General features: G+C 41.8%; 1 protein-coding gene across 2 annotated transcripts in view; it reads right to left on the reverse strand.

Annotated features, from left to right (window-relative positions):
• Positions 1-1,044: 1,044 nt before the first annotated feature.
• USP3 (ubiquitin specific peptidase 3) overlaps positions 1,045-23,640 on the reverse strand; it is a 68,654-nt gene continuing 46,058 nt past the window's right edge. For both annotated transcript variants that reach the window (XM_034782765.1, XM_034782766.1), the window contains exons 6-15: positions 18,396-18,478; positions 16,513-16,626; positions 15,563-15,676; positions 10,338-10,484; positions 7,855-7,961; positions 7,607-7,687; positions 6,952-7,070; positions 6,719-6,832; positions 6,533-6,600; positions 1,045-4,734 (exon numbers count right to left, since the gene is read on the reverse strand). In XM_034782765.1, the coding sequence (XP_034638656.1) occupies positions 4,569-4,734; positions 6,533-6,600; positions 6,719-6,832; positions 6,952-7,070; positions 7,607-7,687; positions 7,855-7,961; positions 10,338-10,484; positions 15,563-15,676; positions 16,513-16,626; positions 18,396-18,478 (1,113 nt within the window). In that variant the 3' untranslated portion in view covers positions 1,045-4,568. The remainder of the gene's footprint in view (positions 4,735-6,532; positions 6,601-6,718; positions 6,833-6,951; positions 7,071-7,606; positions 7,688-7,854; positions 7,962-10,337; positions 10,485-15,562; positions 15,677-16,512; positions 16,627-18,395; positions 18,479-23,640) is intronic.

Here is a 23,640-nt window from a genome sequence, read left to right on the forward strand (position 1 = left end):
TACTTCTTCTCCTCTAACATAGCTATGCTAAACCTAAATTGTCAGTTTGCACAGGGTTTAATAGGCACTAATAACTTCTGGTATTTGAGTACAATCAGTAAATAAGTAATATGGCTACAGTTACACTTTGAATTGAGCTTAGTTGCATTTAACACCTTCCTTCTTTCCCTAGAGGCACCTTGAAATTGTCTCTTTCTGTCAGGATCTTTCAAGACTTAGGCTATGGATTTCAATCTGTTCTTAAGCCTTGTCTACACCCCCCTCTTCATCCGACTAGTGCTGTCTACATTTGGGGTTAAGTTGGCATGGAGGGGTGTGGAATTTTCACGTAAGTGCTTTGGGAGGGTGACAACTTTTAGCATAGGCCAGGCCTCAAACAGTTATTGTGCCTCATGCACTGGGCTTCCTGTTGTGTGTGTATATTAAAGACAATAGCTTGAGGAAGGAACAACTTGGGGGTGACAGTGGCCTCTTCACAAGGAATTGTTAATTTCTATTGTAAAGCTAAAGTATTTGTATAGAATTCCTGTTTCGTAGCATGAGGCAGTTGCTCGGGGTGGATGAGAAGGGGTCTTTCCCCCAGTAACTAGTAAAAGGCATTTCAAAACAAGAGGCTGTGATATCTTTGCCACCTATTCTGTAGTTTTACAGTAACAGTAGTGAAGGAAAGGGGGGAGGATTGTTGCCCCAGACACTGCTTTTACTTGTGAACAAACAGCACCTGCTGATAAAGGGTTTTTGCTTTTGTGATCACTCTGTGCAGAACTGTATACGGTCAGGGCTATGCACAGGGTGTATTACTTTTGGTATAAATGTATATGCCCGGTGAAAGTTAAGTGCACTGTAAACATGCCAGATCCCAAGTAAGTCAGAGGCTAAATAGCAAACAGACGCATCTAAAGAAGTTTTGAAAAAATGCTTTTGTCATCAGCTATTTTTCAGGAGGTAAAGAAGCTGATTCTATTGCCCCTGCACAAGATTCTAAAACGCCGTTTTACTCACACCAAGTAGTAATATGCTGAGAACCTGGGGCAGGATAGGAAGTTTTTCACATTCTAAAGAGAGCCTTTAATGGCACATTTTCCATAAAAACATTTTATGATTGAGTTGTTACTTGCATTCACCCCATTAATGCACAGTCAGTGGTCCTCACAGAAACTTACACATTCATGGTAAACAGTTACATCTATGGCACTACAGTACTTGATATTCTAAAACACAATGGAACGAGAGTTTTCAAGGTGCTGATTACCTCATTAGTAAGACACAGACACATCAGTAATGAAACAGTATTAGGCAAACTTTTGAACAAGTCTCATGCTTTCCATCCATCTTACAAATGGCTTTCTGCTTTTGATACAGGTCCACACTGCCCTGTACCATCAAGAAAAAGATTTAAACTCACTCCACATGACATCAGTGATCACTAGGAAAAGCACCTTCTGAATGTACTCCTTGTAGGAGCTCACCACCATACTGTATGGGATCAATCACCATGCCATCTGCTGAAGGAGGAGTGAACAACTGGGAATTCCCCCATTTTGTTTTACATAAACTGCATCTCCAGTTGTAGACGCGACTTTAAACAATGAACACCACATCCAGACAACCTTCTTCTTTTGGTGTAGAATACTGACCAAGTTCTTGAACTGCAAAAATCATGTGCTTACAGAAAGCAAATCAGACCAGCAGTGAATAACAGAAAAGAAACAGATTGGGCTTAAAATGTCCTTTTCGCGACCCTGCTCAAAAAAAGTAGATAAATATAGGATATATATGTAAGGTTAAAAATCTAATACTAAGCCAGGTGCAGTATAGGGTACTGGTTTAGTGCTCAGTTACCTTTTTTTTGGGGGGGGGGGAAGGAGGGGGGACGACACTGACTAGAATACAGTGGATAAGGAAAGTTCTCCACCAGGAAGAGAAATACTTGTGTTGCCACAAAAAATTGTTTATACTGTCCATCTGTGTTTGCAGTGGGAGTAAGCTACATTAGGAAAGGATTTACAGTGTACTTGTCCCGTAGAGGCATATGGCTGAGTTGTATCGGAAACTGCTTCAAGAACAAACTATGACAACTGCATGGTGTTCTGATGGCCATGTCCTAAACAGAATATGATGTATGCCATTGACTAAGACAATTCACTTATGATACATGGAAAATGGTATTGAGAGGAAAAGTGTAAGACAATAATTGGGCAAAAAAGTTGATGACTCAAGACAGAAACAGTCACCTTTAAAATAAAGGGAATAATGTTGATGAAGTTTACAAACAAGTTCCTAAAAATACAGAAAGGCACATTTACATCACTGGGTAGCTGAACAATATGCACTAAATTCACTGCGAGTTAAATAAATTGACCAGATCATGTCATGATTGTATTTCTGAACACATCTATTAAATTCTAGAGCAATTTAAGTAGCATATAGCGCTGGCTCAACTGCCAGTGGCCTAAGGTTTAATCCCCAAAATTACATCCTGAATTGCCATCAGTTAGTGGTGAAAAAATAATAATGAATTCTGCCAATTACCTTTTTATTGTGTTTAAATGTGATAACAGCTGCTGGTTCTGATCAGAACATAGGCTCTAGCTGCAAAGGTCCGAAAACAGTAGTTAACAAGCTGAGGGCTACAGTTTGAAGCAATGAATAATCTATTTATTGTTCAACAACAAAATAAAGACATCCTGGCATATCTGCCACTTAACATATCAAGTGATAGTCACTATTAAGTGTATAGTTTACATATTTTCATACACAATTTAGCAATATTGAATATTTCTGCAGTTTTATACAAAGCCAATTACTTTTTAAACGATATCTGAGACGGATCAAACAGGTAATTAAAACTTTTTTTTTTTTTTTTTTGCAATTATCAGGTTCCCCCCAGTCAGGAGTGCTGGTGCTTAGTCAACTAATACTGAAATGCATCCTACATCTACCTGCTGACTAACATGGCCCTTCAAGGAGATGCAACCAGGGGAAGGCAGATTTTTTACTCAGTTAAATATAAACACACCTGTCTGGGAATATATTACGAGTAAGAGGAGTCTGGTGGGCTAGCTGACTTGGCAGGCAGAGAGCTCCAGCCTTCCCACAAACTTTTGAGCTTATGGGAGTGTGGAGAAAGGCAGTAGGCAAACAGAGGAGGAGGGAAAGCTGAGTTCAGTGTCATTCAATCTATACTGGGCTCTTCTCTCTCAGCAGTACCAGAACAGCTGAAATTCCAGCTGCTAACACTGAATTCTTCTTCCATTAAGCTGATAAGAGGTTTAATATAAACAGATGTCTTACATTTCAACTTCAGAAATAATATCTGGCCTCTTTTGGTCAAGAGACCATGAGAAATGTTGAACTACTAATTAAATACTGCAGTTAGTGAGGGTATATGCTCACCTAAAGGGGCAGTGTTAGCTCCACAATTTGCATGAACTGTAATATCCCTGCATATAGATTTGAATACACCTTCCCTACCAGTTTGAGCCTGAGTCTGGATTAGGTATAACAACATGCCATGCAAAGTCTATCTCCAAACCCATGACAAACCTGCCTTTCAGTCCTAAACAGATACTGGTGGTTTTTAATCAAGCTGAAAGGGGATGTGGGCAAATGGGAGTTATATTGAGACAAAAACCTCTCCTGTGTGAAGCCCCCACATTGAACTCTCATTTTAGGATATAAAAGGGACAGTGGCCCAATTCCATGGAGCCTGCTAGCTTCAAAAGCAAGTGCTTGCTATCAAACTTTGGGATAAATGCTAAAAATTGAGACATCACCCTAGCAATTCCATTTCAGTTTAAAAAAAGTAAATTAAAATCCCAAGACACGTATAAAGACACGTATATGATTAGGGTAATAATTTAAATGTCTCTTTTGTAGGGGAAAAAGTACAAATGAGAAACACTTGAATTTGCAGTACAAATACAACTGAATCAACTATTTATTTACAAGGAGTCCTGAAAGACAGCAGCCTTGATACACACTGATAGCAGCAATTACCCAGTCTACTTAATGATGCCATATCTCATCTCTTCTGCAGGCAAAGAGTGATTGTTCAGAGGTCACTGTTAAGTTTCTTGCACTGGGGAAAACAGTATGTGCAAGCAATTCCTTGATTTAAAAGTGATTCAATCTTATCTACATAACAGCTGTGAGAGCAGCATGAAATTCTATTGCTCTTCATAATCAGGAACACATTTCTCTTGCTTATAAAGAGGATACAAAGCTTCTCTGATGTAAATGTGCCTTTAGAAAGTGAGAACTGAAAACATTAATATAAAAATCAAATAACTAAGTAGTTCATGAAACTATATATATAAAAATTGAGTTATCACAACTAAAGCAGCAAATCAAAATATCTGCTGAGGTTTTCTGGTAGAACTAAAAAAAAAAGTTAGTTTGTGTCCAAGTTCAATAAATCAACTGCTACCATTGACACAACAAAACTAAAACCCACACGAGGAAGTTGAAAAGTGCACAATGAAATTAATAGTCTTGGATCAAGTATTTATGGAGAATTGGAAATGTTTTATCCGAAGGACTTGATAAGTGAGTATTAAAAGGAGGTATTAAAGTTTATCAGATCCAGATTTGGCCTGCCGGTCCACATAGAAGAGGATGTAGGCCTTTGCCTTTACCACGGTCTCCTCGTCGGTCAGAGTTACAGTACTGTCATTGAAATGGAACCAGCGACCTTCATGAGTTGCATAGGCTGTGTAATGTCCAGAGCCAACGCTGAAAGCAATGAGACACAAAGTGGGATCAACAAAAGGAAATTTAGCACCTCGTTCTCCGCTGTACAGGACAAAAACAGGGCAAGTGCTAATAGACTATATTGTATCACAAGGCTTCACCCAGGTTGGGGGGGGAGGGGGGAGGAGGAGAAACTGAACAGCCTCCATAATTGTTAGCTTAAACCCAAAGGTGTTTTAAAGGGTAAGAAAGATATTCCATGCAAAAGCATCTTTAATAGTGTCACGATTTGATACCAACCACATGCAAACAATTGCTTCCTTTTTGGGACTTCATAAAAGGTATTTATCAAAGTTTTAGCATAATCCAAGCCCCCAAGTCCTTTTGCAAGCAAAACTCCCAGTGAACTTCAATGCAAGTTTTGCCTCTGTAAGATCAGGTTCAGTAGCATTTTAAGATAAAGTAATCATCAGCTTACAAACAGAAATAAAATTTGAGTTTTTACCATGTTCTGTCATTTAATTTTATATTCAGAATTCCTTCCAACTAGTTCTACCTGAATCCTGCTTGAGTTACCATGATTTCAAACCAAGCACACAGGGAAAGTGTCATCACAATGAACATAGGTTGGAAACTAACTGCAGTTTTTATACAGATCCCATGTCTTGGATCCTTGTACATATATTTAAGAACCAGAAAACAGTCAAGTTTCATTACCCATGCTGCCTCAAGACAAGGCCATCTCCCACTTGCATGGCTAACAGCTGTATCTTATATATCATCATAGTTCACACCCATCTAATTCATTCCAATCATGTCCAGTTTACACTGATGTCCATTACAACTACCGTTTTGTTTTCTCTGAGCTTTGAAACCGCTGCCATGGGCGTTCTGTGGTGGTGCTAATGAAGACTCCATTTGAAAGTCACAGCGTTTGATTTAGTGCTACTACAGATTCAGACCACTCATCTTTGGCAGAAAATAACATGGGTAGCCTGCTAGAGTGAACGTTTTCAAATATATGTTTGCTGAAAACACCCTCAATTCAACTGAGATAGAACAGTGAGTTCTTCTAGTGACAACAGCAAGAACTCCCACTATTAGAAAACAGCGTAGTTTCTTCTAAAGAATTGTCCCACCATCCCTCAATCTTGGGACTTGATTACACAATAATATCCTGGAAGAAGAAAGTCATCATGTCACTACTCCTGACTCTCAAAGGATCCATCAAAGTCTGCAAAATATCTTTAATTCAAAATACAATGACTGTCCAACTCCAGAGCATCCCAGTTGGCTCTCAGTTTGAAGCTTCACTCCTGTGGGAGAGGACCACTACTGTCAGTCTGCCAGTCTAAAGTCTACATTGTTCTAGATGAGCACTTTCCCTTTGCATAAACCTGCACGTGCTTTCAAGTTGAACAAACGAACAAGAAACATTGAAATTTAATTGTTAGTGGCTAAGTGAAATGTCAGTTTTTATGGCCACAGGACCTCTCACTCACTTTAAATACTTTCCAGAATGACTTTACTTTCCAATTTGAAAGAAGCAAATGGACTAGCCTCATTTTCAATAAGTTTAAGATTTCCACCTATTACTCAGGGGACAAGAGTGGAGATTCACAGCAGAACACCTCTGATATTTTGAACAATTAACATTTTTGGTAAAATGTTCCCCATTGGAATATAAAGCTGCTTTTTATTTCCACGTTAGCACAGCTGCTAACAGAACCGACATGCACATTAGGGATGAAGTCCTGACCCCAATGAAGTCAACAGGAGTTTGGCCGCTGCCTTCAATAAGGCTAGTACTTCACCCCAGATACTCACTGAGCATACTTACCCTGACCCATGATGTACAACAACAGCTGCAAGATCATATAGACAGCTTTCTGGGCCACTGTTCTCCGGCTGCAGTTCAAAGTAGAGAAAACAGCTTTTAAGAAGTCAACTGACACCTTCTATGTTCCATAACATACGATAAAACAGAATACATTTCCAGTGTATACATCAGCAAGAGTCTCTGTACCTCTAACAAGTAGCATTTCATGTCTAGGTCCCGGAGGGGAAATTCTACATATGTATCAACCTTGTTTCTCAGATATTCTGTCCAGTGAAATCGTTTCAAGTGTAAGCATAGCACCTAGTATTAAACATGAAAGAGAGTTCATTAGGTTAAGTCTTTGATTATGGTTACATATGTTATTGGTCAAGTTATTAATTTCTTTTAAAGTTTCACCACACACTGATATTTGCACTAACCTTTGGTAGTTTCTGAATCCAGAATTTTTTGGTGGATTTCTGTTTCTTTTTACATTTGTGGCACATATAGAGCTCTGTCTCATCAAGTTCTTCCAAGTCTGTAAAACTGCGAAGACAATCTAAAAGGAAGAGAATTCAGAAGCACCAATAAGAGACCAAGAGATGAGTTCTCGCTGGTTTTTAGTGGGCAGTTACTCTTTGTAGGCAATCTCTTCATAAAGGCCAAGAATTGAACAAACACGGACCCACTAACCCTTACAGATCATTTCTGAAGCACACTGATGAGGTGGTGGGTGATGTTTGCACTGCTGGTGCTAGACAAAGGAATTCAGGAGCCAGGTCTTGTAATCCAGCCATTTTATAGTCCACTAATATTTTGATTTCTTCTCTCTCAACCTTATATCTCTGCTTCAGTGAAAGTCAATCTTAAACTGGATCCATGTAATTCTGAAAATAGTTAATTTTGGGCTCTAACTCAAGAAATAAGATCTCCCTCTCCCCAAAGGCACCATCAGTTCCAGATAAAGAACTGAGTGGGATATGGTTGCAGTAATCACATTTACAAACATTCTGGGTGAAATCCTGGCTCACTGAAGTCAGTTGAAAACCTATTGATTTCAGTGGGGCCAAGATTTCACTCACCACGAACTCTTACCCCGTAGTGTGCACATTGGTCCATTTTCTTGATTCTTAGTACGTTTATTTCTGAATTGACTTGGAATATCTAGTGAAAGGTCTAGGAAAGAAAAAATACAATTGAATTTCTTAGATCAAAATAAAAACTTAGTTCTTACTGAAGTTTTACATTGTAAAAATCTCAGCCCCATCACATATGTGTCAGATACATGAAGATTCAGAGCTTTAATGTGGTAGCCAATACTTTGAAAGAGAAAGATACCTTACCTAGGAATGGATCAAACTTTCTAGATTCAGTCCCACATATTAAGCAGTTTACTTCATTTTGAAGAATGCCTCCAAATATAGCTGTGACAACAGTAGAGGCTCCATTTCTAAACAAACCACCATGAAGGAAAGAAACGCATAAGAATTTCTTGTTTTAGGCTGCATTTTACCATGTGAAATATTTTATTGCTTATAACATGTCAAAAACAATCAGGCAGTTTGGTCTGGATGTAACAAACAAGAATTGGGTTCATTTACATGGCCCTTTCACTCATCACTAGATTCCATGGAGCAAATGTTAATACATCAAAGATATTGGAAACCTAGAAGGAACAGGAATCTATACTCTATGCAGGTACTCATAAACAGATCTTCAATGGAAAATCTAGATAAGCATCCCAAATCTTTTTAAAAGCTATGTTTAAATACAGTTCATTCTCTTCAGACCGCATACGATTTTAACATTACACGGATGTTATTTTTAAGAGCAGTTTTCTATGTGACAGCTGTCTCTCAAGCTAGGTGAACTAGGGTGTATTTTCTCTTTGAACCTGCTCCCTACTTTTTACTGCACATCTTTAGGGCTTTTTAAAGCAGGTTTCCTCCAATTTAGTCACCTCCAAAAAGACATTTACATTGCAAGAACATGCTAAATGTGTCATCGTTTCTTTGGTCATTCATAAGGCACTTACAGTCATCTTTTTGTTTTAAAAGCTCCAAAATAGGAGGAGATTCTTAGCTAGACACTAAGTCCATCAGGCCAAAGCAGCTCTACTATATGCACCATGAGATGTGTTCCCATAATGCAGTACTATATGAAGAAAGAAATAACCATTTTTCTGATGAGGCAAGAGAAAAACCCACCCAATCAACTTGGGCTTGTCTGATACAAAACATCAGGCTAACTGCCAGGAGCACTGCTTTCTCCTGAGCTTACCCCTAGAAGCCATTACAAGGGTGGAGGTGGTGAGAAAGCTGAAGGACAATCGAAATAAGTAACAACTGGGGACACTGACCTTTTAAAACATTCTAGTGTAAATTCCTAACACTGCCACATTTTGCCATGCTCTTAATGAAAACAAATGTTTCAAAGTAATTAACATTACAGGAAACCAGAATAATTTGCTAGTTTATATTGTCAGGTTTCCAACCACGTGCCGGACGGCAGAAAACCTGCACCGTGAGATTACAAGCCACCTCCTTCAGACCTGATTAATAAACTGTCAATATTTCATATAAGGCAAGTTTACAGCACTATCTGTACACTGGTCTCATTGGGACAAATCTTTTTTTCAGACAAAGCTGCCGTTCAAGCCTCAGAATTTTTCCAGGCTCAGATCAGCTGAGGATTGCAAGGTTTTTTGGCCAGATACTCTAAACCCAACCCTGCAACATTCTGTATTCAAGTCTAACAGGGTTTTTAGATACAGTTGATTGTGGTGCATGTGTTTTGCATGAACCAAGAAATGTAATGACTAAAGTCATTTTATACTAAACAGCACACTCCTAGCCCTGTAAGACCAGTGACTTCAGGCATAACCGCTATATTTACAGAGTTAACTAAAAGTGGGTCATAGAACACTAGTAACATACTGTAATCAAGCCTATGCAGTACTCACCTGCCCTGCTCAGGCCTGTTTAACTTGTAATCCCTTTTCCTGCATAGATCAGGACAGACAGAACTCTCAGATAATCCTAACATAGGGAGTCTGCCCAGTGACCAAAATCCAGGCTGAACTGACTGTTAACATTCCTGCCTAAAGCAAAATAAATGTTTTGGTCTCAGTGCTGTTTTCAATCTAGCAGAGCACACTTAGAAAAAGTAATCAGGAAGTGTCAGCATTTCCAGACCAAAAGATTTGAAAGGCACCCAAAAGTGCTTCACTTTCAAAACAGGGAATGATAGGAAAACTGAAGGGAAACCCTACAACATTATCAAAGGCAAATTAAAGCAGCAGCTGCTTCAAGGGTATCTCTTAGGTGAGATACAAATACAAATTGTTGTATTGCTAGAAAAAAAATCCAGTTATGGCAAATCTTGAATGTACTGCCACTTCCTGTTCCACTCATGTAAAAAAACCTGTTGCCCATTTATAATTAACATGCCATTGATCAGTGTGTAATTTTGTTTAGCCTGAACTCAAGACAGTTGTATACAAAAAAGATGGGATTGTTTTTATTTTGAGAGACACTGAATCAAAGCATCTCATTCACAGACACCAGATAAACTATTTTATTTATTTTGACCAATTCCCATAACTACTATGGAAAAAAAAAATCGATCCAAGACACACTAAGACTTGGGTGCTTTGACTAAGTGGCTCCACAGTGTGATGCTACTTTAGCTTATTTCTTTAGATATTTGTTTAAATATACAAAATAATGATGCCATAGGGTAGTTCACTCCCCTGGGATATTTTGATTCATGCATGGAGCCCCACCATGATGGTAAGTTGTTGAAGTAATTAAAACAAATATCTTACATGCAACATTTGTTGCTTGCAGAGAGACCTGAATTTTCTTGCAAAATTACCGAGCGAGAAACACCATTAAAGCCTCCTTGGAGTTCCAAATGTAGATGGTCCAACAGGTAACGCATGAATTCATGGGCATCTTGTTGCTGGTATCCCCTTAACACAAAAATATTCAGACAATTTAAAGAGACTGCATCTTTATTTCTGACATATTGGCTCAAAGTAGATCCAACATTCAAACCAAAGGAATAGCCTGTTACTTAATATCTTACAGGATACACTTGTTTGTGCAATTTCTAATACTTTGGCTGTACTAGCCACATATCTCTGGAAGCCTGGAGTGAACTGATCTAGACAAGCTAAGCAATTAGTTTAGATCAGAGTGCAATATGATCTCAAAGACACAGCTTGTGTTACGCACATGTGTACAAGTGGCAGAATTCTAAACTTCCCACTCCTCTTGTCCATTTTTTTTTTAAAGACTTTAGATTTAAAAGCAAAATTCCTTGTTTTTTTAAAAAAATAGTGCTGGACACCAAGCAATAATTGTACATGTACTTGATTCTTGCCTCTTGAGCAGTTCTGACAAGGGATGGGCAGTAACTCTCACTACTGTGCAGCAAGCAGGGTTGGACCTTCATGGCTAGCCCATATTGCAGGGTGGGGCAGAGTCACACTTGTGCCAAGCCACTGCAACTGCTGACCAATTGTGAACCTATGTGGTTATGGAGGCTGCTACTGGTTAAGGCCAAGCACTTCTTTCAAGCACTTGAATTGGCTGGCTAACTTGGAGCAACCTAAAAGGGAACAGTAGCAGATGGAGGGGATCTCTCTTGATCCTTCCTTCAAGGTTGCAAAATCACTCCCGCCCTTCCCCTTTGGGGTTATTGGTTATCAATCTATCACTCCATTTGTACAGGTTTGTTTGTTGCATGGTAGATTAAGAAGGGATGTGACATTCATACCCATGGGGGAGACACAGGCATATTTGGACTTGGAAGTAACTGTGGTTTGCATTGAGTAGGTTTGCAGTTTGAACAGTTGCATCAGTTTGAACGATCATCATAAATGATGCACAACATACTAGAATCTTGGGCTGGGAAAACATGGTTTTACAACCTACTTTTTTGGCATCTAAGAGATTCAGTAGTTTTTGGACAAAAGTTCGGGGCAGATTTTCTTCAGACACCAGACCCATCAATTCTCTTAACACTGTCAACTGGATCTCTTCTCTCAAGTAAAGGGTTTCATTCCCAGGCTGAGTGTTCTCCATAAGCCTCCTGCAGTAATGGCACAAGCTCTTTAAAATAACAGGGATGTATCCCCCATCCCTAGGCTGGGCTACAGAACGGTGTTTAGAATTGTATGGAGCGGTTTCAACTTCCACTCTGGGTAATCTTGCAACATTTGAGTGAAGAAATGTATTTGAGGTATAATTCTTCTCATTACATTTGGACTCAGACACCCTACTGACCACGGAAGCTCTTTAGAGTCTCAGAAGTACAATGGAAGCAGTAGCAGAAAGATGTTGCTCACACAAGAAGCAATCAGTACTTCACTGCTAGCTAGGCTGTAGGAAGCCAACAGCAGTCAGGTAAGCAGGTTTTTAAAGGTTACCAGTAAGCTGAAGGATGTAATAATTCAAGGAAAGTCAGGAGGAATCTGTATGAATACATCATAAGACTCAAAGTGGGGGGACACATCCTGCCACACAATAAGTGTAACACATCATCATCACAGTAACAGATAGCTACACAACCCTTCATAGGATTAGTTCAGAAGTTCCCAAACCATGGTCTGCAGAGAGCTGCATTCTCTGAAGTTCTGGTCCTTTAAGTTTCACTAATAAGTTAAAAATCCATTACATATTATTCTCCTTTTCCATGTAAGCAACTGATGCAGTTACCACCAGGATATTATGTGAAGGAGTGGGATAGGTGGTGGTTTCTAAAGTCATGAAAGAAGGGGCAGTGTCTATGCAAAACTCTCAACAGTACGGAACACATCATAGAGTTGGAGAATCTGTGGTTTAGTTGAGTGAACACAGAATGCGTAAGCTGGCTGACATGCCTAATGCAGAATTCAGTCACTGCACACCAAGCTTCCTACAAAAATCTCAGCCAAGGTTCAAGTGAACAAACACTAAAACCTTAAATAAGCGTCCCACCTTTATCCCCGAACAAGCATAACAAGAGCCATTTCCTCCTAACCAGAGTCACAAGCATTACTCAGAGAAACTGCTTAGCTTTGCCACAACAGCAATGAGAGGCAGAGCTGTGAAATCAAACACAGGAAAATGAAGGCAGTTGTGACTCAGAACATTTAGAGCAGACTACTGCTGTGCGGCATCAAGCTGAAGCCAGTCTATGAACTCTTAAGATCAGCTTGGTTCCCCCTCCAATTCCTTTTACATCATCGGTGGTACAATTAAGTGCTTAATCTAAACGTTTAGAATAATTTTTGTTACAGTACAATAATTATTGTGCAACAGCTATGCACGCAAGATGTAAGCAGAGGCAAGGAACCTTCAATCCATTACTATGTTACAATAGTGGTTCCAAATTGTTACCCTATAGAGAGTTAGATTTAGTAAAACCAACATCAAGTAAATATTTTGGAAGTAAAATTATTAATATTCCAAAATCTAAAATTTCTAATGTGTAGTTTTCCTGATTGGTATTTATCTTCATTGGGTCATTAGAGATGGAATTCAGAATTAAAAAGATTGTCTGGTAAAGGATGCAATATCTGCAAGTTAACTTTGCATAGATACTAAACAGAAGATGTTTAATGTTTATACAAACTGTACTATCACTCCAGAACAAATGAATGAGGCAGAATTCTTTCCGAGCTGCGTGATCAATGTAAGAAAGACTGGGGTTTAAATGCAGTCATTAGAAGTTACTGAGTTAATGAAGGAATTGCTTAGTTTGTTTAATAGATATATCCACATTTTATATAGCTTAGCAGAGTTACAACAGAAGAAAGAAAATGTGTGGGAACAGCATTATCAGCAAGAATGTGTTACAGACAGCATTACTTAAGCCAAAGGACAGATATTTTAAATGAAATGGGACATATATTTGATCTGAAATGTGATGTAATTTGATTTGTAAATGTTTTATTGTTATTTACATTTATAATATAGCACTTTGTAAGGTTTGTATTCCGTTCACCCAAGTAAAAATATCTTTGTAATATTAACTGAACAATCTAAAATACAATGAACAAAGTTCCTGTGGTGGGGAATACAGCTTCTCACACAGACCTCAGATCCCAGCAGCACCTAAACAATTCAATCCAGCCCATCCACATATCAGCAAATAATACAAAAGGAAATCATGGGAAAAACCCCTCAGAATTAATGAAGAATAATAAACATACTTCAACCCACCAAGAGGCTACGGAGCTCTCTCTCAGGGGCAGCAGACCTGCCATATTAGACTGCTCAAAGACCAAGCTTTCATAGCAGAGATACAGCCTGCAAAGGCACACTACAGTTTGCCATCATTCCACAACTGTACTGACTGTATAATATGCAATTCCTAGCCATGCACTATATTCCCTATTCCGTATATTCCCACATGGATTTGGAGAGATCTACACTGCAATATCAGCAATTTCCAGTTGCTTTCCACTATACTACACTTTTCTATTAGGGAGACGGGGCCTATGGTGGCGAGGGTTGGCAGAAGATGCCACAGTTAGCTAAAACCTCTTAAAGGCTGAGACTCATGGGAAAACTAACCAACCAAATCTCATCTCTAAGGCCTCTCCATCACTCCACCCTGCGCAAACACAAGCAGCATAGCTGGCCTCACTGCTGTCATGTCACCAGCACCAACCCTGTCCATCTATCCTAAGCCCACCCAGCATGTAGCCCCTCTGAGCTGGCTAACATTGCACAGGGAGACGGGGGATTCTAAATGGAGCACCAGTAATTTACACAGCATGATGCAATTCAACACAGAACATCTATTTTCCCCTTCCAGCCAAGGCTGCTGCCCCCTTCCCTCCTCCAAATGCAGGGGAAAGCATAGCGAGTGGCTGACTTTTCTTTCCATGTGGCTTACCGCATTATTTTGCTTCACTCAATAGAAGGGCAGATATGGCCGAAGGAAGGCAGAGTGCATAACTAGTACCTTTCACTAATGAAGTGTTCCTAGACAGCTGGTGTTACCCGTGGGCCACAAATTCTCCCTCTCCCGAGGGTGCCACGTTCCCAGAAGAGGGCAGCACTTTATGTTAAAAGCCATGATAGAACCCACAGTGCTGAAAATTTGCTAGAGAACAGATTTCCCTGCTCAGTCACACAAGAGCTGTAGGGTAGGTTTATTACTGATAACGGGGTAACTCATCAAGCATATTAGAGATAATGTTCTTATGCCTAGAACGTTTTGGCCATTGCTTGAAGCCACTGGTATCAAACTTCCTTGATTCTCATAAGCCAGTAAAACACACATTAGGCAGTGTGAAGAATACTAAAGATGGCCTTTTATTATCTGGGTTATTCAGCTAAGCATATGTGTTCACAGCATCTTTTCAGCACTGCTGGAGATGTAACAGATAACAGAACATCTTTACTACCTGAGAACATGGAGCAACTTACCTTCACAAATCCTAACAGGTTTCAGTGCTCCTTTGAAAGAGGTTCAGGGGCCAGGACAGGGAGACCTTGGAGAGGAATGATACTTTGATTTACTTGGGTAACCTTTTTTTTTTTTTTTTTGACAGTGTGCGTAACACCCATAGACTCTTATAGCCCTTACTTAGAGTTACATTGGCAGTAGCTAGAATGTTTTGAGAATCAAGGAAGTTTTGCCCAGTATGTTTTACTTAGAGCTATGGCAACTGTATTTATTTTTTTTAATATCATTCCTATCATAGCCAAAAGTTTAGGTTCTGTAAATTCCTTATTCTTGGTGATGAACCATAGGACTTTATCTTGGCTCTCCTGCCCCTAGAAGCAAGCCATTACTCATCAAAATTATGTACTCTAGTCCCTGTATACAAGGGATTTGTCTTCTCTGACTCTACTATATGCAGTGTGCCTACTGGCAACAAGCAATTATCTCGATGAATGAAAGTCTCTAGATAAAAGTGAAGTCACATTTGAAAGCTACATTTGTGGGCACAGGGGGAGGCTGCATGGAGTATTTTCCAGAAGCCAGATTAGGGTACAGGTGGCATAAGGTTACATTCAAGAATATTGCTCTTTGTCTTACGGAACTTACCTAAAATTTGGCATGATTTTCCAAACGACATAAAATAAAGATTCTGGGCTAAATGCAGTTTGGCTCCCTTGCCATAAAGCACAAAGCGTCTTTCTAAACTCTTCAACCAATGAACTGGGGAGAGAAAGTAAAAATGAATTAGTGTGGATTCATACTCTAATCTACATTTTCAGGACTTCAGTGGTACGAATGTCAAAGAATTTCCTTTGATAAAAATGGTTCACTTGGTAAATCATTTCAGCTTCTTATACAATGACATATTCCAAGTCCCTACAAATTTTAGGATCTAAATCTAATCCACAAAATTGAAGGGGTAGAGAAGACAGACTAGCAACATTGTGAAATCACAGATGTTAAGGATGGAAGTGGGACAGATTTTCTATCTAAGTTTTCATCAATGTAGTATCTAAGCACCTCTAAAATTGTACCTGTAAATCTTGTGCGCACAATTATTTGCATGTTGGTGAAGATTCAGTCCACTTGTTCACCTTAAAATTCTCTCAGGGTTGTTGCCTATACTATAATTTAGTGCTAAAATGTTTAAATAAACTAAGCCCAAAACTACCCACCTCTGGTACTCTAGCAGACATTTTTTCTCCTCTCCCACAACTCAATACAGTATTTATTATTCTCGTTTAAGGTACTTCAGCCAATTTTTTAAAATCCAAGCTTCTGTGCTAATTTTCGAGCACATTGGAAAGAGTTTTTCGAGTAAGATTAAGCAGCACTAGGTGACACCTAGTCCAGTTAATAGTTCCAGCATTAAATATATTTAACGTCACTCCAGCACTGTTTGATGGATGCTAGTCTTCTCTCCTGTGACAGCTACAAGAACACAGTGGAAATTATGTAAACATCTCCACTTGTACAATACACCCAAATAGCACCTGGCACTACCTCTTTCAGTTTCTACTGCTACTTCTTGAAGTTCAGTGCTAGCAAGAACTTACACGTTGTTATCCCCTTGGCTCCTGGTATGGTAAGTTCGCCTGCCAGCTGTTTTCCCATTCCGCAACTCCACGGCTGGCAACTCTTTGAAGTAACAGCAAAACTGCTGAATGTTACTGTAGGAAAAAGAAATGAGAGTGAGAAACGTATAGAATAGATAATAGGAAGGATACGTGTGTGCTCTGCACAGTATTCTTTGGAGATGCTCACTTGGCTTCTTAAACTAGTTCTTATAACACTGAATAGGTCAAGTTTCCCATCAAGAGAACTAGTCAAGTTGCATCTAGTGTTACAATATAATTATCTACTCAGCACATGTACAGTGGGCACCACTAAATGGCATTCACCGGCCCAGTTACCTGCAACAATTATATCTTTTCTCTCTTCTGATTAGGAGATACCAAGGTTCCATAATTACTGAGTGTTGAGTTCTTACATCATGCTCACTGTAAACAAATCCATGTCTATAAGTGGTATTAATATTAATGTATCAGTAGACTTTAATATAGTTCATACCATCTAGAAAGAACTTAAAGCATTAGAAACTGATTTACAGACTACATATAAAAATCATTTCCCCAGCACTGTTATGCCACCATACCTCAGTGAAACATAAAAATTGTAATTACACAGTACAGTCATAATACTTAACAGTTAAGGGCAGGAATTGCATACAGCAATATAGTATCTAGCTGGAACTATAGAGGGATAGGGAAGGTAGATGGATGGCAAGTACCTAGATCATTAGAAGGGTGAAACAGTAGGTCTGACATGATTAAAAAGACCAGGGCCCGATCCTCAGCTGGTTTAAATCTGAGTATTTCCAATGTAATCAACAGAGCTATGCCAATTTAAACTAGCTGAGAATTTGGCCTTGGTTTTCAGAAAGAGGCCAGCAATCTACTGGCTGAAGAGTACGCATGACTCCTGCCAGTGCACATGTAATTGCATGCTCAGATGTAGGTACCCAACTGTCTCTCTACCCAGTGAGAATTTGGCCCTGAGGATGCACCATCTGATGCATTTTTACTGTGAATATGTGCAAAATACTTGTACAAAGTTAAATTTTGAAGTTACTTTTTGTGAGCAATACAATGACGATTCAATTACACGCGTTAACGTTGGGATGAGGAGGGCAGGGGCTGCTGCTGTTACACAGAAGAGCGTGCACTTATGGGGTGAAGGAAGGGTCCCTAAGGTCACAAAGATTTCCGTGCAGCTCTCAGCCAGGCTGCATGACATTTTCTAACTTGCATTTTAAATAGATTCACTAGTACATTAAAGGGGGAGGGGAGCAAGAGGATGACATAATGGAGACCAAGCACAACTCCACAATAGGCCCAGTCTCCAAAGGCCTGGACAACAAGGGTCAAGAATCGGGTTTGCCTGTCTGGTCAGAGTTCCAGTGGCATCATGCCACTAGAGCACCTACAAATCTGTTAGTGAGAAACCAGGCCCAGTAACCAGACACTCAAATTATATTACCATTTCCCAGTGATAACCTACCCCCTCTCTGGAGACACTGCATCCCTCCGAACACAGACAATCCCTTCAATGCAGATGCCCTAACTGATCCCTCACCCACAAAGGGCGTCATGTCAGACCCACTACCCTTCAAGCTAAACATCTAGGGGCTTCCTCTGAACATCATTGCTACCCCTGAATCAATCACTGGGATCGCTTTGGAAAGCTCCTCCCTCCTCCTGGAAAACAGAGGATGTTGCCAAGGCAGCACCCTCCATTCCGACAGGTCTATAGGGCAAGAGTGAGGAAGCGAAGTCGCTGGCCTTTCTTGCCTAGCACTGAAGAACAGATACCACCAAATCAACCTCCAGCCCAGGGTGGGAATTTGATTTGATGATTGCATATAAAACATGATGGATACCTGAGAGACTGAAGGATCGCATTCATGAAACACGTGTTCCCCAGATTGCGAAGGCCTGTAGCACAAAGGGCATTGGTGCTCCCCTGGGAACCAGAAGAAAGAGTAAGTCAAAAGAGACAGACAGCTACCCCCGAAGCACACAACAGTCACCTGTGCAGCAGTGTACATTCAAATAGAACTAACGACAGACTGTTTGAGCCACCTGGGAGCCAAGCCTACAACAGGACTAGCTCAAAGGATCTAAAAAGGTATTTAACTATCTACACAGGTATTAAAGGGGTACCTTAATTGGATTGAAAAATTCCCTTTTTTTACCATCTAAATAAACCTTCAGAGGACATTTGGGAATCTTCATTGTTTTGAGAGAATGTTTTACTTACTCTTTATAACAATCCACTCTAGGTTGTTGGGTGGATTTTTCAAGAGCATCTGAGGGTATGTCTACACTATGAAATTAGGTCGATTTTATAGAAGTCAATTTTTAGAAAATCGATTTTATACAGTTGATTGCATATGTCCACACTAAGCACATTAAGTCAGCGGAGTGCGTCCTCACTACCGTGGCTAGCATCGACTTACGAAGCGGTGCACTGTGGGTAGCTATCCCACGGTTCCCGCAGTCTCCGCCACCCACTGGAATTCTGGGTTAAGCTCCCAATGCCTGATGGGGCAAAAACATTGTCGCGGGTGGTTTTGGGTACATGTCATCCGTCACCCCTCCCTCTGTAAAAGCAACGTCAGACAATCATTTCGCGTCAGACACCAGGGTGATTAGAAGAGCACAGCAGGGCGCACTGCGCATCAGAGAGGCTTTGAAAACCAATTTCATGACTGCCAAGCTTCAGCGTGACAGTTGTGTGTGTTTCTCCTTGATGCAAACCCACCCCCTTTGTTAATTTTAATTCCCTGTAAGCTAACCACCCTCCCCCCTTTGAAATAAAGTAACTATTATTTTGAAACCATGCATTCTTTCTTTATTAATTTAAAAAAAAAAAAGAGAGAGAGAGATAACGGACAAGGTAGCCCAGGTGGAGTGGGGGAGGAGGGAAGGACAAGGCCACATTGCTTATTGTGGCCACACTAAAAATCAAACTGTTTGAATGACAGCCTTCTGTTGCTTGGGCCATCCTCTGGAGTGGAGTGGCTGGGTGCCCGGAGCCTCTCCACCCCCTCACCCTCCATGTGTTCTTGGGCATCTGGGTGAGGAGGATATGGGGAGGAGGGTAGGCGGTTATACAGTGGATGCAGCGGGGGTCCGTGCTCTTGTTGGCTTTCCTGCAGCTCCAACAGATGCTTCATCATGTCAGTTTGCTCCCCCATTAGCCTCAGCATCGCGTCCTGCCTCCGCTCTTCGCGCTCACTTAATTCTTTCCTGGCCTCTGCCACTGAATGCTTCCATGCATTAAGCTGTGGTCTATCAGTGTGGGAGGACTGCATGAGCTCGAAAAACATGTCATCACGAGTGCGTTTTTTTTCGCCTTCTAATCTGCTATAACCAGTGGTGAGCTGGAGCCGGTTCCCACCAGTTTGTGGGAACCGGTTGTTAAATGTAGAAGCCCTTTTAGAACCGGAACCGGTTCTAAAAGGGCTTTTAAATTTAACAAAAGCTCCAGCAGCTCCCTGCCCTGCCCTGCCCCCAGCCCCAGCTCACCTGGCTCCGGCTCCGCCTCCTCCCCTGAAGGTTCCCCCTCTCGGCTTCCCGCGAATCAGCTGTTAGCGTGGGAAGCCTGGGAGAGCTGAGAAGGAAGCAGCAGTTTCCTGCAGGTGAGCTGGGGCGGGGGGCGCGAGGAGGGATCCAGGCGCCATGTGGCTCCAGGCGGCACCGGTCCTAACTCCGAGTCCGACTCTGGCCGAGCAGCATGGCTCCGGCCCAGCCCCCGACTCAGGCCCCAATTCCAGGCCAACCCCCAACCCCAACTTCGGGCTGGCCCCCGCCTTCGGGTCGGCCCCTGTCTTCAGGCTAGCCAGTGGCTCCGGGCTGGCCCGCGGCTCCAGCCCCCGGCTTCGCTCCGGCCCAGCCCCAACTCTGGGCTGGCTCCGGCCTGGCCCCCAGCTCTGGGCCGGGCCCCGACTCCGGGACGGCCAGCGGCGCCGGCCTGGCCTCCAACTCCGGCCCAGTGCCCACGGCTCCCGGTAGCATGGCCCCCATCTCCAGGCAGCGCGGTAAGTGGGGCAGGAAGCAGGGAGGGAGTGTTGGATAGAGGGCGGGGGGGGTGGATTAGGGTCGGGACTCAGGGCCGTCAGAGGGTAGGGGAATTGAATGGGGACAAGAGTCCTGGGGGGGCAGTCAGGAAGGAGCAGGGGTGTTGGATGGGGCGGTGGGGGGCAGTCAGGGGCAGGGGTTCCAGGGGTAGTCAGGGGACAGGGAGAAGGGGTGGTTGGATGGGGCAGAGGTTCCATGGGGGCCATCAGGCATGAGAGGAGGGGTTGGATGGGGCAGCAAGGGGCAGTTAGGGGACAGGGAAGGGGGTTGGATGGGGCAGGAGTCCCGGGGGGGGGGCGCGCCACAACCCCCTCGTGGGGTGAGGAGGAGGGAACCGGTTGTTAATATTTTGGCAGCTCATCACTGGCTATAACCTCAGGGACAGAGATGATAGGGGGAGCGTAGAAACATTCTATGCTCTACGATTCTGGGGGGACTGCATGGTCACCTGTGCTGCTAAGTTTGCCATGTTGACCAAACAGGAAATTAAATTCAAAAGTTCCCAGCGCTTTTCCTGTGTACCTGGCTAGTGCATCGGAGTTCAAAATGTTGTCCAAAGCAGTCACAATGGAGCACTCTGAGATAGCTCCCAGAGGCCAATACCATCGATTTGCGTCCGCACTACCCCAAATTCGACCCAGCAAAATCGATTTTAGCGCTACTCCCCTTGCTGGGGAGGAGTACAGAAATCGAATTTAAGAGCCCTTTAGGGTTGACTGAACGGGGTTGGTTGTGTGGACGCATTCATTTTTAAATCGACCTGATGCGGCTAAATTTGACCTAATCCCTTTGTGTAGACCAGGCCTGAGTTAGGTACCCAATTCCCAACGCTTTCCAATGGGAGCTGCATTCCAATCTCCCTGAGGCACTATTGAAAATCATCTCACCCTGAAAATGAGATCTAATTCCTTGCCAATTACACATTGACTCCCCCACCATCATGTGGTATGGGTTGCTCTTTTAGAACTCCTTATGAGACCTCAGCACTGGGCTGCTGGCTTTTTTGTTTTGAAGAAAAATAAACAAGATTTTGGGGAAAACTATTGAAATTAAACAGACTGTACAAGCTGAAGGGGTTGGGGGCAGGAGTGCTGGAGAGAGCAGGCATGTGACATTGTTGGCCTACCAACTGTTGACAGTTTAGAGGAATGCAGCACACAGGCTAATTTGGTTTTGTAGCTACTTTTATTTCTAAATCTTTTGCACTTGTGTTTTAGTTGCCAGTCAAAATGTATACATTACATAAGAGCAGCATGATGAACTTTTAACTTTACGGTCTCCAGAATGGTATGTTAACCAATCTTCTAACAACAGAAGTTCAAAATCAACTCTAGTCCTGACAACAAGAGCAGTGTGCTTTCAAGTAGGGACAATGGGAGAAAGCTTCTGTAATTCAGACACTGTCCCCTGGCTTGTGTCTTGATATCATTAGAGAAATTAACACTACCACAAACATACAAAACTTAAGTCTCAAGTAAAGCCTAAAGAGCGAACAGCATAAGAATATTTTATAATATTTAGATAGAAAAGTCAGCATTAGATAGAAAACTCAGCATTTTAGCAGTTGAGTAATTGCAAGAGCCTATTTTTAAAGAAGGTGTTGTTTCCAACATACAAAAACCTCACCCCCACAATGCCTTTTAGTACACTTCTCACCCCATCTCTGGTTAGACAGCATGGCATTATTGCAAACACCCTGTGCCCTGCTTTTTCTAGACACTGATCCAATGTGCCAGCACAGAAAAGACCATCAGTTGCCTTGGGCAACATTCATGTATTAATAAAACAGAGAAAACAAAGATAGCTCAGACTCTAATCTCCATTCAGTTATAATCTCCATTCAGTTAGTATGTTCTAATTCAGTCTTCTCAATTGCTATACATCAGCTGTAGTTTTATTTCTGATTTTCCAGACACTGAGAATTCATGTGATTCTGTAGCCAAAAAAAAAAAAAAAAAGCCTGTACAGTATTGCAAATGCTTCCTCAGTCGTCCTGAGAAATTTTCTTATCAATTGAAGAAGGACACTAACTAGGCCTGCCAGTTTTGAAAGTAACTAAAACCACAGATGTTCCAAGACAGCAACTCACTGCCAGCTGCTTGGAACTCTGGGCATGCAGAGGGAGCCAATTAGGAGTATGTCCACACTGCAATTAGATACCCGTGGTTGGCCTGTGCCATCTGGCTCAAGCTAAGGGGCGATTTACTTACGGTGTCGATATTTGGGCTTGGACTGCAGCCTGAGCTCTGGGATCCTCCCCGCCTTGCAGGGTCCTGGAGTCTGGGCTCCAGCCCAAGCCCAAATGTCTACACTGCAATTCAACAGCCCCTAAGCCCAAGTCAGCTGGCACTGGCCAATCATAGGTTTTTAATTGCAGTGTAGACATAGGAGAGCAGCTGTACAGCTGTCCTACCAACCACACCCATCCCTACTTCCATGCACCCTCTGGAGAATTCCTGCCTCTCCGAGTAAGCTATCTGTGTGGAGAGGCAAGTTTATGCATCAGCAATGTAGCACCAGCAGCTGAGAGCTACTACTGCAGCTCCCACGGGTCAGGTTCCATTCCTGCACTGCATTCTTGCCCTTCTTTTAATTTTTTATACATGCAGCCCCACCAAGCTGAGAGAGGGCAGAGTGAAGCTGAAGGTGAAAGCGGTATGCCCTCTATCCAACATCAGGAGACAGGTACCTATAAAGTGGGAGCAGCAGGCAAGATGAGAATAGAGACAAAGGGTAACATTTTCAAAAGCACCTAAAGACACTTCTGAAAAATGGGACTTAAACCCTTTTGAAAATTTTACTCAAATGTTTATTAAGAACCTGAGAATGGCCATACTGAGTCAGAACAAAGGTCCATCTGGCCGAGTATCTTGTTTTCCGACAGTGGCCGGTGACAGATGCTTCAAAGGGAACGAATGGAACAGGGCAATTTATTGAGTGATTCATCCCATTATCCAGTTTCAGCTTCCAGCAGACAGAGGTTTAGGAACACTCAGAGCATGGGGTTGCACCCCAGATCATCTTGGCTAGTAGCCATTCTTG

The sequence above is a fragment of the Trachemys scripta genome, chromosome 10 (genome assembly GCF_013100865.1).
Source record: "Trachemys scripta elegans isolate TJP31775 chromosome 10, CAS_Tse_1.0, whole genome shotgun sequence".
Classification (NCBI taxonomy): Eukaryota; Metazoa; Chordata; order Testudines; family Emydidae; genus Trachemys; species Trachemys scripta.